This window comes from Zerene cesonia, chromosome 12 (assembly GCF_012273895.1).
Source record: "Zerene cesonia ecotype Mississippi chromosome 12, Zerene_cesonia_1.1, whole genome shotgun sequence".
Taxonomy (NCBI): Eukaryota; Metazoa; Arthropoda; class Insecta; order Lepidoptera; family Pieridae; genus Zerene; species Zerene cesonia.
Window position 1 is genome coordinate 6,571,524 of NC_052113.1, and position 13,741 is coordinate 6,585,264.

The following is a 13,741-nucleotide window of genomic DNA, read 5'->3' on the forward strand; positions in this document are numbered from 1 at the left end:
GTAATAAATGTTATTTGCAGTTAACAATTTTCTTTTTTCTTTATTACAATATTTATGGCAAGACTAGGTATAAAATAACATTTCTTATTTGTTAAACGTACGCCAGCAGCTAGCTTAATAGCGCTATCTCTTGGCGAGTAGCTATAACACAATACACGTAATACACGTACGAAGATAATCAACGTTCAAATGATGAATTAATGAGATTCTATTGAATGAAAGTAAAAATTTTGATTAAAATAAATAAGATTAATCAAATTCACTATTCTTGTTTACATAATCATATGATCTATCCTTTTTAAAATTAAATTAAATGTTTTGCTTTCTCTCGCGTTTTCGCTGGCGTATACACAACTACAAACTATAACATTTCCTATTTCGTGAGGACTTTAGATGTGAATATCTCGTCAATAATTTATTTTAGGAAAGGTCCTATTTTTTTAACTTGAATCTAATATTGCGCTATCATTAGGGAACATAAACAGGTATCATTAGGTATACATATGTAATTTTGCCACAATTTGCCCTGCGGTTTTTACTTGATTGGCGCATTTATAAACAGACAAACAGTAAAAAAAAAAAATTGTTTTGAGATTTATAAAACATTACTCTTTTTAATACATATTTGCTGTACGGAATTGGTGTAGGAGTTCACACGGACTTTCGCATCATAATATTATAATGTGATCCTTTTTCATATTACTTGACATTGCTTCGGTACAACAACTGAATACATGAAATGAATAGACTTAATAACAGTTAGACTCACCTGCCAATATCTGAACAATGCGGCGCATCTGTGCACACAGCTGCTCGTTTGAAGGTGTGCAGCCATGATGGCGAAGGTGGTAATGGTACCACGGGATCCGGTGGTTCAGCTAGCTTTCTGTTCTTGTAGTCAGCGCGTCCAATAAAATAGCCACTTAACGCTGAGAGTATGACGATTGTCACTAAGCCGCCGATCACTAATTTGGTCTTCAATTTTGTCGGTCTGTAACAGAATTTTTGTGTAAATGCCAACTATTCGTAGATTTGTAAATCTGATGAGGATCTAGGTAATTAAGTTACAGTGAAAATATAATTTGTTTAATCGTATAAAGTTGATAAATATAGGTATTATGAAATGACAAATAATTCATGTTACTTTCATAAATTTTTTGTATATAGAATATATAGCTTATAAATGCACATAACATGTCGTTTTTAAAACGCTTATGTTGGCTGCACCTGTGTGTTTGTATGCAACCGACACTTTGAAACTTGATTTTAACCCACTTTAAACGGACGTACCTATATCGCTTATAAATGATCGGTCAAATCGGTCAATACAATAATTTTATGAGTTTGTCTTATTATCTTGACTAGGATCATCAGGATTAAAATAATTTGTTTGTTTACTTAACTATCCTCTGTATAAGAACAAGTAAGGGAATTTAGTTGATTCTTCATTCTATCATTAAAGCCTGTTTTTAAGTTTTATTAATCTGTGTTTTTTTATTATTTGGTTTAAGCCATTCACATAAGAATATTAATTTCAATTGGTTTACGATTTGAAAATTGGATATGGGTATTATGAGTATAATGCAGCATTATATAAGAAATGTGTAAAAATTTTATGCTTAATCCTTAAAACCTTAAAAATTTAGTAACAATGTTGTATATTTCAGTATCTTCCACGCAACAGTTTATAAACCAAACATACGTTTCCCAATTTATAACATTTTTCCTTTACTTACTTAGATGGATAACGGTCATGGCTAAAATTCCCTTGCAATATTGCAAATCTATTAATAGGTGACACCAATCGAATTGTGTCAATAGGGACATCCTCAACGTGAGTGCTTATGAAATGCCGCCTATGCAGTCCGTTACGAAACGAATGCTCCATGATTGTTATGCACCACTACGTAACAAAGGGCAGGTAATAAACATAGCGGTCTCACACCTTTAAACGCTTAACAGTATCGAAAGGTAGTATAAAGTGTTAAACCGGTGAATTTTATTGGTTATCAACTGACGGAGGCCCCGAAGAACTGTCAAAATACATAAATTGCATGATATAATGCAGTGAACTTGCCCGCAGATTCGGGATCGATTGTTTAAACAGCTGTTCAAGGCGGATTCTTAGTTTGTACAATATAACGATAGATGGCGAGAACGATATGCCCCTTTTATCTCATTGACTTATGTTATATTTATATTTAGTAATTGTAATGAAAAGAGAAAAAAAAGAACGCCGTTTTATATATGTATTTTTTATTATGGACCAAATATTTGCTCGTCTATACTGTAAGGCGTTAAAATTTACAGTAGTTACATAAAGTTCTACGAGATGTCTCTATCATAAAAACAATATGTGTAATATATGGTGCTAGAAGCGAAAGGAAAGATTTTGTTTGTCAAACATATACACATAACCTATCCTATATAAGATATAAATAACAACAAAAGAACAAAGTGTACCCTATGATAACATAACTATATTTTTCTAAAACACAACAAAAAAATCCTTTATCATTCCGTTTACCCATGGACATTGGAACGGTTGGGTCATAGGGTTGGGTAGATTTTAATCCGGCTATTTCTGGAAGTTAGGGGATATGGAATTATAGAAGAATATAGGCTATCAGCGTCCTACAATTCATATCTACTTATTATAAAATAGAATTGAATAGAACTGGAAATAAAATGGGACAGAGGACAGATTCCACGCATGACTTTCGTTATCGTAATATTTTTCTCGAATAAAGCCGACATTTACAAAAAATGAGATAATTAATGAAATCAAGATATCCATAAGACATGCCGTATCAATAGGAAACCTTGTTTATAAAGCACCACGTAGCGTTATACTTGATCGTAGCTATAATCAGTAGATTAGATCCAAACGATAAAAATTAAAATTAAATCAACATTTAACGTCCTGAGTCAGTGTTCATTAATATCATAATATTAAAGATTTTTAACGTTACCACTATACTGATCGATCATAGAAGCGTGTTTTATAGTTTATAAACTATAGGTATTTATTTTAGATATATTTGAAATAAATAAGGACAAATAGTTTTAAAACGGAATTTTTAATTTCAAGCTAAGTTATACCATGTTTAATACATAATTTCATATGACAGGTGACTAAAGTAAAAAAAAACTAAAAATTGTTTTGAGTTTCCTGAGTACTAATCGTAGATACGTATGACCTTGTATAATTTTACTGTTTCTTTTTTAATATTTTAGTTACGATATTAGAACCCTAACGAAAGAAAATGGAAAAATGACAGAAGTTTACTATCCGCATTTAAGTTATTCGCGTTTTTAGAAGACGTTACACCCTGGGGTAGGTACCATATCCCCACAGAACATGGGCGTGTAATAGTAGCGTGTTACTGTGTTTCATATATATTCATCTCGCATCCTTTTTCTTACCCTTTCTTATCAAAAACTGGAACATTACCATCAGGCGAAACGTAAGTTCCAGTGCCAGCTATTACTAAAAAATTTACATTAATCTTAAAATAAAAACCGATCTAGTCTACTTTTATTCGCCTTAACTTTTTGCTCATTAATTACTTAGTACCCCATTTCCTCATTCTTACAAAGGTTGCGGAAATGTGTCTGATTGATTTATATCCATGTCACATATCTATATATGTCGAGAGCATGCGAGAAAGCTTATGAGAAGGGCGAATGACACCTGTTCTTGAGAAAAAGTAAAAGAAATTCAAGGAAAATCGGTGTGATGGAAAAGCGATAGCATAGAAACCAATATTCATCATAATAATACATGATGGCTATCCTTAATAGTCTTCTTTTATTATTTTATAAGACTAACGTTTCTTATCGTCGTATATATAATTTTTTTATCTATTTTATACTCTCTAGTCTCCTACATAGGTGAGCATAGGCCCAGACACAAAAATCTTTTACGATTAGAAAATAAGTTCAGTACATTTACCGCTAACATAGGCTTTTTTTATCTCGGAAAAACTCGGGCCAAGCCGAGGCAATCAACTAGTAATTTAAAATTCTATGTTTTGAAGCTAAACTCGATTCTTTATTTATTCATTTTATAATGTCCAGAACTATCATTGACTAATCAGTTCAAGTAAGGATGATAACGTTTATCGATATTTTGCTTGCTAAATTCATGTGACTTCAATATGATTGACATGATCGTATATTATAATTAAAATATGAATAATATAGAATAGGGGTCTTGTGAATATAAGCTAGGCAGGCTTGTGGACATATTATGTATTTATTTGACTTTCAAATTATGTGTTGCGAAATTTTCCAACGCAAGTAATTTTTAACGCAATCAAGGTTCCTAAGCTTGCCTGCAATTTAGACATTATTTTGAAATTTTAATTGATTTCCGTGGGATGAATTGCTTTGATAAAATTAGAATAAAAATAATATTAGCAGCTAAATGTTTATGTGAAGTTCATCCTACTTTAAATGTTATTTGGATACAAATCACATTCACTTAAATAACAGACTTCCACATACATATTCCATATCTATCAATGTTGTATACTTTGTATTTGTGCTAGTAACTCCCATTTATAAGTTAAACTGCGATTTGTAACTTAACATAGGAACATTTCGAAAATAATATAGCAATTATGAATGATTATCTATTAATTATTATCTACTAGCTGTGACCCGCGGTTGAAACCGCGTAATTCCGTATCCCGTAGGAATATCGGTATAAAAAGTGCCTATGTGTTATTTCAGTTGTCCAGCTATCTACGAAGCAAAATAGTATTATTATTCACCAATAGATGTCAGGAAAAAAAAACACGAATAAAACACGAATATGACATTTTCTAAAAAAAATTCCTAGCTACATCGATTTATCGCCCCCGAAACCCCCTATATAATAAACTTCATGAAAATCGTTGGAGCCGATTCCGAGATTCCAATTATATATATATATATATATATATATATATATATATATATACAAGAATTGCTCGTTTAAAGGTATAAGATAGAGTATCTAACACGATTATCTTATAAACAAATGCAATAGAATTTAGTTAATCGTGGGCCTAGTAAATTTACATACATAAGTGAAGTTATACTGCTGTTTTGAGCCGACGATTTTTTATTTATATTTTTAATTTCAAAATTCTTTATTTGCCTTCACAACTTATCAAACTACTATACTTCTACTATCATAACATTGTAAAGCAATTCAATCTTCGGTTTCCGTCTAACGTCACATGATCGCAGAAAAAAGTGATCCATTTACAGTGGGAATTAGCGCAGTCAAGGCCATCTTAAGCTATGGGGGGTCGTTGGTCACGTAAGCAGTTGGGGCCCTTTTGAAAAATAAAAGCAGAAAAAGTAGAAAAAGGAAATTCTTGGTCCTCCTGGCCCCCTGAGTATGGGAGCTCTGGGCACGGAATCCGTGTGCCCTTATAGTAAAGACGGTAATGGGCGCAGTCCCTTATTGGGTGGAGCCATTAACTAAGGCATGACGATCCACTCAAAAACAATCATGTGCAGTTAACAACAATAAGCATTCTCAATTACATATGATAATATACAATTTACTAGTATTAATTCAGGAGCCTAAGGATTCATATAACTGCACATGTAACGTTTTTATACAAATAAAGATTTTTTTATTTCTCTTTCATGCAAAACTACTAAATCGATTTGCGTGAAATTTGGTATTCATATACAATATGAACTGGTATAATTGGTCATACAATAAATCAAAACAAATAATGAATAACCATATGATATAAAAATACAGTTTAATTAATGTTTTCTATGTGATTAGTATTCAAGACAGAATTCGCACAGACAACTCTTACCTTAATACATATATAATTAAATAAATAAAAAGTCACGAAGAGACCGGTGTAATCTTGAAAAAAAAATAATTTTTAAAATGTTAAATAAACACATTCTGAGCTGAAGTTGGTAGGCGAACCATTTACAATAATAAATCTATTGGCTTATTGAATTAGAACTGAAATACATTTTATACATTAAACAGCTCAATGAAGCTTGTTTTTTACCGGGATCTTAGACTATACGTTTTCACTTAGAAAATTCATTAAATAAAAAATATTTACAAATAAGAAATGCACCAACCTTTCTCTGTCCGTTTCGGGCAGCCTAATTAAAACATGTCGGCTCTTTCTTCTAGCACCATTAGCGTTTTTTAACGAACTCTGCCTCAACAACTCTCTATCGCACATTCTGCACTATTTAATTCACGTCCGTATTAATTAATCGAACCTTCGCAATGGGAAGTTAGCGCGACAGTGATCCAGTATGCGTGAAAACTGTTAACGCATATAATGTTACTATTCGACCTTAGCGTACGTCACTTAAGGCTCCTTGGGTGATATAATACGTATATAATGATATATAGCAAACAGGTTGGGGAAGTAAAATCGCGATTTGTTATCGCTGTTTTGGCGCAAGCAATAATGAAGCGAATTGATTAGTTTACGTCAGAGTTACTAAGTGTCGTGTAATATTTTGCAAAAGATTTTGCAGAATTTCAAGGACTTTAAATTTTATGGATGTTTATTATTGTTATCAGCTCATTTTGATTTATTTCAAAAGATAATGAATGCACTTAACGCATGATTCTAATCTAAAAGGACAATCATTTTTGCTTACAGAAGTAATTATGGATAAATAAAATATGCATTTTCTTATTTTATACGTAAGTAACATATTTACTAAGCAAATAGCTTCGTTTTCATATTTTGTGATAATATTTATGAAACAAATATGTAAAGCAATTCACAATATTCTTTTACGTATACCAAATTCCTTATAACATACATGTTTATCAAACGAATGTTTGCATACATAATATTATTACAATAAATAAAAAATGGTTTGGACCAAGGTTTGGGCCAGTCAACAGAACTTTGTTTATGACTACATTATAATGTTATCAAGATGAAACGATAATATTCATATAAATTTAATACACGTTATTATGAAGCACGTCCATTATTTGTGAATACAAAGAGCATTTGTTATGCTATCCTCTAATAGTCTGTGAATGCGAGAAAACTCTATACATGCTTTATTCGTCCGTTTTAATGTTTACATTAAGTGTTAATTATTTAGTCTTTTAGCCATTTCTATGAGGATTTATAAGTATCTAGCTAAGCAAGACATACATGTATTTATTTTTAAATTGGTATTAACAAATAGATGCTTTATATACAGTAGGTACCTAGTGCCTAAGTAGTTAGGTATAAAAAAGAGTGTTCATTTTAAATTCTTTTGCGTTTGCAACATAACATAATTATTAATTATGTACCTATTGAACGACTTGAATCCGTTTTCAAGAACTACTTAGCAATTTTGATTGTAGACCAGTAGTGGCTTAGTGGTTAGGACCTCAGACGTAAGAGTGAAAAGAAATGTCGACAACGGGCGAGCGTGCAAGAAATAAATTGTTTTTTTCAATTTGTCTGCACATTATTGGAATCACCACTGCTCGAAACGGTGAAGAAAAATATGGCGAGGAAACCGGCATGTCGAAGAATCAAAAAATCGACATGTGACATCTGCCAACCTGCACTTAGTCAGCGTGGTGGATTATGACTTGAAGCCGCATAGGAGTCCCGTATCTCTGCATTCCCACTGCATAGATGGACTGATGATGACTTAGAAGTTTATTTATCATTTAATATATATGTATGTATTGTCAGTAAACTGTTGTAACAATATATGTTATTTATTTTTGTCAGTAACAGTCGCTAAAATTTTCCAATTTCACAGCGATTAAGTACTATTTTCTTGAACGTGTAAAGGTTTGTTATAAAGTTTTCTATGGCGATTTTATTGGCGATATACTAATAAAAGTAGGTTGGCGCCAAAAATAATGTGCTTATTTACCTTCTTCAATTAATATTGTGATTATGTCATATATTGGTAAATTGTAGGTATCGGATAAGTAATGCGGTATCAGGAGATCACATCTTCTGATCTGAAGCTACATCACAGCATCTGATTTCCCAAAGGATTATGACACTCAAGCAATCAACTGCACGCGCTGTTCATATAAGGGACAAGCTAAATCTTTAAATGATCTTTGGTGTGTGACCACTTTTGTTTGACTAATGGAATCCTGGTAACGAGTTTAATATAATATGGACTTATTATAACAGATTTTACAGGCAATTGGAGAGGAAAAAACACACGTCCTATTTATATAGTTTTTTTAAGACCACGTTGACAATTAAAAACGAATGTACTGATATATAATAATTCTTAAGGGCATGTTAACCAAAATGTTGTATGTACCTAACCTTGATATTACACCGCTAACACAAATATGTTAATGGTGTGAAATAAACGTACTTATAACGACAAATGCTTCCACGCTAACGAATATCGTAAATATTTTTTGAAAAGAATTCTAATACGTTAGTTTTATGGGTTTATGAATTAAATTTAAGTAAACTATGTTTGTTGCGTTGCGATTTATCATAGAAAATATACAATCGAATTTTCGATGTTTAATTTATTAGCGCACTTGTTTTTCACTGCTCGGAACGTAGTATTATCACTTTGATACGACACATCAGATTGAAATATGAATCGTAACTGATTTATTTGCCACAAGAAAATGTTTTAAGCCTTAATTTGACCATACAGGGCGGTTACAGACGATTGTGTATTAAATGCGATGAGAAATTGAGGCGAATCAATGCGATTTTTAACTTTGTATCATTGAAGCAAATACTGTTTTCCGTCGCGAAAATGTGTGCAAACCAGTTTAGGCTTTTGTATTACCTAACGCAGAATTCTATCTCGATAATTATGTTCACAGATAAACTTCCTAAAATGCTGTGTCATTGTTGTTTCTTTTTTTAGTAAGCAATCTTTTAACATCAAATGTGATAATTATTACTATACCGTTTATTTTTTAACAGACGAGGGATAGCTGAGTATTAGTTTTCTAGCTAGAATGTCGTTTTTCTCATCAGGTTTCTACTAGGCAACTTGGCTTTGTCGAAAATGAGGGAACATAGTTATTAAACCATTTTAATTTGGTGCTTTAAATGTTTAAGTTTTTTTAAAACACAACAATATTTCAGATAACAGCAATTATTATAATCTGAAATAGAGGAAATTTTCCCCGTTTTAAAATACATACAGGAAAATAATTCAATATTGATGAAACGGTAAACTACATAGGCATGCCATAAATAAATGCAGTAAATTACTCAATATGCATTTATTTTGGTTTTTTATTCAATACATGTGGTACAACACGGTAAATGTACCAAAAACATTTTTTACAATTTTGGCTGTTTAGGCTTTGGAATGGCTGACCTGATTTTGATGGGTGTTCATGTGATTTTGATGGCTATCACTGAGTGTTAAATATATAAATAAAAAAATATAAATATCATAGGTTACCTATTGTTATGGTAAGTTACTCAGGACTGTTTTCTATTGACGTTATAGAAAGATATGAATTTGGATACAAATATTATATCAATTGACATGATCATAATGTTATAGTTACTGTACTAACCATGCATGGAATTGCAAAACTTGCATAAATCCGAGCAATTCTTGGACTTTGGAATATAATTATGGCGAAATAATGTATGACTTTATGCCTATTTCTTGATAACATTAGAAGTTGTTGCCTACAAGAAGTTCTGATAATAATACTTTGAGAGTAATAATTAACTTTAATGATCGACCATGATTACAGTGTGTTTTATGTGAGATATTAGAAGATGATAGATTATAAACTATATAAGAAACTTTATGTATAAATTAACAAAATTTGTTTGTATTACATTTATTAGCTATAATTTTAGTTTTGGAATTTGCTGGTAATTACAAAATCTCTCGTTTCAAAGGAGTTCCTAATGAAGCATTAAAATTATATTATAAGTCTTTGAATATTTTTCTTATTTCATTATAACCTTGTAAGTGTTAAGACTTAATTGCTAAATAATATTAACAGGAGTAAATAATTAACAGAAAAAATAGATGTACAACAACAATTTCTTGAAATAGATTTGTCTTGATTGTCATAGTCAAATTCTTTTATATCTGTAGAGAGATTAGAAACTGTTTTATATAACAGTAATAAGCGATATAAGTATGTATTGTTTATGCTAATTTTGTTATTTTTAAGGAAGACAAATGAGATGAAATTTATAAAGATAAGTAGATTTAGCTATATCTAATTATCAACATTTGTTTAATTTACACACACAATTATGCAATATTTATTTTCTAATCATACATAGCGGGAGTAGTGCGTACCTATTGAAATACGATTCGATTAATTTCTTCTGAGAAAAAGAACAAACGCACGGAATATCGGAATATAAGTTTATTTATAAATTTACGCTTTAATTGCAACTATGGCATATTCTCTAGTTCACGATTACGTAAACCGATTGCTTGTTGCGCAAGGTTTCAACGTGTTTACCTATTTAGATCGCTATTTAAATAACAATAACAGGTAGGTATACGATCAAGCCTTTTTCTAATTGCAAAATCATAATACATAAAATGATTTAACTTCTTAGTAGGCAGATTAAATGAATTAAACGTGTCATGTAGGTTTATTAAATTGGGTTCAGTTTAGAAGATTTCATTTGCTTTTTTTTCATTTTTTAATATTTTTATGAAGATAATTTATTGACTGTTTTCGTTGATTTTATCTCTATTAAAGTAAGTATATTTAATGCTTTAAATTGGTTCTTAAAATTGTATATTTTTATTTTATTTTATTTTATTTACTCATAATTCTTTACATATTAACAATAGTGAAACTTTAGTAATTATGTTCTTTGTAATTACATTTTGTATAATGTTAAATTTTTATCAGCACTTTTCATGATTAAATGTAAAAGAGAGAACAAGGAAATAGTTTCAAATAATTGTAACTACTCACCCATGCTCTACAGAAAAATAAATTGTTTAAATATTAATTCGATTTATATTGTTACAAGAATGCCATGATAATCAGCATCATGGTCATCAGACTATAATTTTTCCAGTTTCTTCAGGTCGCAGACCTCTTATGAGGGTTCAGGCCATAATCCACCACACCGGGTTGACAGATGTCACATGTTGTCGAACTTTTAATTCTTCATTACTATTTCCTCATGTCGTTTTCTATCACCATCTCGAGAATTGATGATGTGAAAAAGGAGCAGATTATTGAAAAACCAGTGCATTTCTTGCCATCTCGTCCGGATCCCCGACTTTTTGATTTAAGTCCAATGAATTTGATTTTAACCACTGATCTATTAATGATCTATTAATGTCATGATACTACTGTTATTACAGTACAACGTATCAACAGTTGGTTGACATTGCGATGTACGGATATATTTTTTATATTGAGAGAAACTATATAAATAAATAAAAATCTACATCAGCTAACCCGTATGCTGTGTTCTGGTCAGCTGATATTGGGTGGTCAATACAAATAACTACGAACACCAAATTCTTTAGTTACATTGGTTACTTTGGTTAATAACCGGAGTTAATCAAACCACGCTTGGTATTATGTAAAACCAATTCGTGATTCGCGTGAAATAGTGTAAAGCTACTGTGTTTCGTTCGTTGAGTGGGGAAGCCATATACTTCTCTTCACTTTCCAGTACCTTTCTTCATTCCTGTCATCAATCCTTTATATGCGGCAAGGTATTTGCAACAGCCCTACATCTGCAAATGATCATGGGCGGTGGTGATCGCTTATTATCAGACGAACTATCAGCTCAGCTGACCGCTATTACATAGAAATCAGCCATTGCTCAAGAAAATACACGATTTTGATTTTTATAGTTATTCAAGTCGCATTGGAATTACTTCAGTTTATCTAAACAGTCATTAGTTTCAAGAGCAACGTTGAGCAAATATTGATAATATATAGGTACCTAGAAGTCCGTATTTTTCAATGGATTTCAAATAAAAATATCCTTGATTATATCGTTTATACACAGTATTTTGACTTTAAACATTTATTTTCCTGTTGACTATAGCACTATGACCATGACTTGTAAATTTAACATGTTTGGATGGCTTCAGAAAATGCATAATAAGAATGAATAATTAAGTGAATTAAGAAATTTCTTTGTTTTGTATATTTTTTGTATGCTATCTTTAATTGTCATCATAGTCTACAAACTTAGTGTTTGTAGATTATGTTTACGATGTTTTGTAAGCTAGAACTTTTTCATTAAAACGTCTAGTCTTATTCCCACTCCTTTTTAGGGTTAAGACTTGTGTTGAAGGGTATTACGTTAAAAACCCTTTTAAACTTAAGTGGCGATGAAAAATGATTTGAAGCTCAAGGCGCAGCTCTTAGGAGGCCCACTTTATAAGCTGGTTCTTTGTTATGTTGGAGTCAATATTATATCATTATCATCTCTTACTTTAAGGTGTTCTATGAAAAAAAACATATAAATATAAAGTATAACAAAAACTAAAATATAAATTTAAATAATAGGTCGTTTATTTGTAACTAAATTGTACAATTTATTAAACTTTGTATTGTTATAGTGATTGAAAAGTGATGTTTTATGTTTTGTGTTATTTATTGTTTATTGTATGAAGTTTAATTTTGCGGTGATATTATTTTTTATAGACTGCTAGCTCAATACAGCTTCTTCTCTCCACACAAAAATACTTATAGCTATTCTCTATTAAATAATTTCCAGTTTTTCTGTTTTATTTGCTCATTTTACTTTATTTTATAAAGGTCTCTCAAAATTGGTTTATCATAAGTCCCTTACCCTTTGCAACAACTCCTTGCTGTAGTGTTCCCTGCTTCCGTAACAGTCATACTTTGGATTGTCATCTTGTGTTGTGTGACCAATCTGCAATTAAATATTTATCGTTTAATAATTCGAAAATCAAAACGAATTGCATTCAATGCCTTTTTATTAACAAGGATAATATTTAAAAAATTAAGGATATTAATCGTTTATAGGTTATCTAACATAATTCTCATTTTCCTTCACGGATTTAACTTTATAATTGTGGAATTCAGGAGTAGGTATCCAATAGAAAGGGTGAGACTAGATCTGGAAGAGAGTGAACAAATCTTTTGAGAAATTCACTTTCCAGCTCTATTCTCCCCATGTTCTATTTTTGAATTTAATTTTTTATTTATTTTAGACTGATGCAATTATAGCATTGACGTAATAGATTTGGATTATGATTATAAATGACACTACTACCTTCTAATTCGAAAATCCCTCATAAAATTATATAATATCCAATAAAACTTATTTTGATTTCTATGTCGTAATTAATATAAATATATAATTCTGCTTCAAAACTATTCATAGTATTTATAAGTTACGTGACAAAAAGGAGATATACTATGATTCTTTCCCATTATTTGATTCGTATTTACTATTAATGGTGTTACAATGAAACGAATGAGTCATACTTTAAACGGGGTTTCCGTCCGCCATTCGTCTTTCTCACTAGAAACGAAGATACATGGAAATAATTAGTTCATCTATGATAAATAAATTAGACACTGAATGGGAGGTTCTTCAATTACCTCAATTCCAAAAAGTACATAGGAATTTGTTTAGAAATGTATTGATATCTTTAACGAAATCGTTAAAAAATTCTTTATAACAACAATTTTAAAACGACGTTCAATGGGAGAAACGCTTAAGGCGAGGTGAGTTCTAAGACTCGCAAATTTTTGGTTCGTTTTTTCAATTTTTCTTATACAAAATGGAATAAA

The 13,741-nt window shown here is 30.8% G+C and overlaps 1 protein-coding gene across 3 annotated transcripts in view; it reads right to left on the bottom strand.

Annotated features, from left to right (window-relative positions):
* Positions 1-13,741, bottom strand: part of LOC119830978 (glutathione hydrolase 1 proenzyme-like) — a 35,218-nt gene that overhangs the window by 18,634 nt on the left and 2,843 nt on the right. Inside the window, exons 2-3 of one of the 3 annotated variants that reach the window (XM_038354172.1) lie at positions 12,771-12,854; positions 770-991 (exon numbers count right to left, since the gene is read on the bottom strand). In XM_038354172.1, coding sequence (XP_038210100.1) covers positions 770-991; positions 12,771-12,835 — 287 coding nt within the window. In that variant the 5' untranslated portion in view covers positions 12,836-12,854. Of the gene's footprint in view, positions 1-769; positions 992-1,736; positions 2,014-6,111; positions 6,299-12,770; positions 12,855-13,741 lie in introns of those variants that run through there. The other 2 variants (XM_038354171.1, XM_038354170.1) reach the window with 2 other exon arrangements.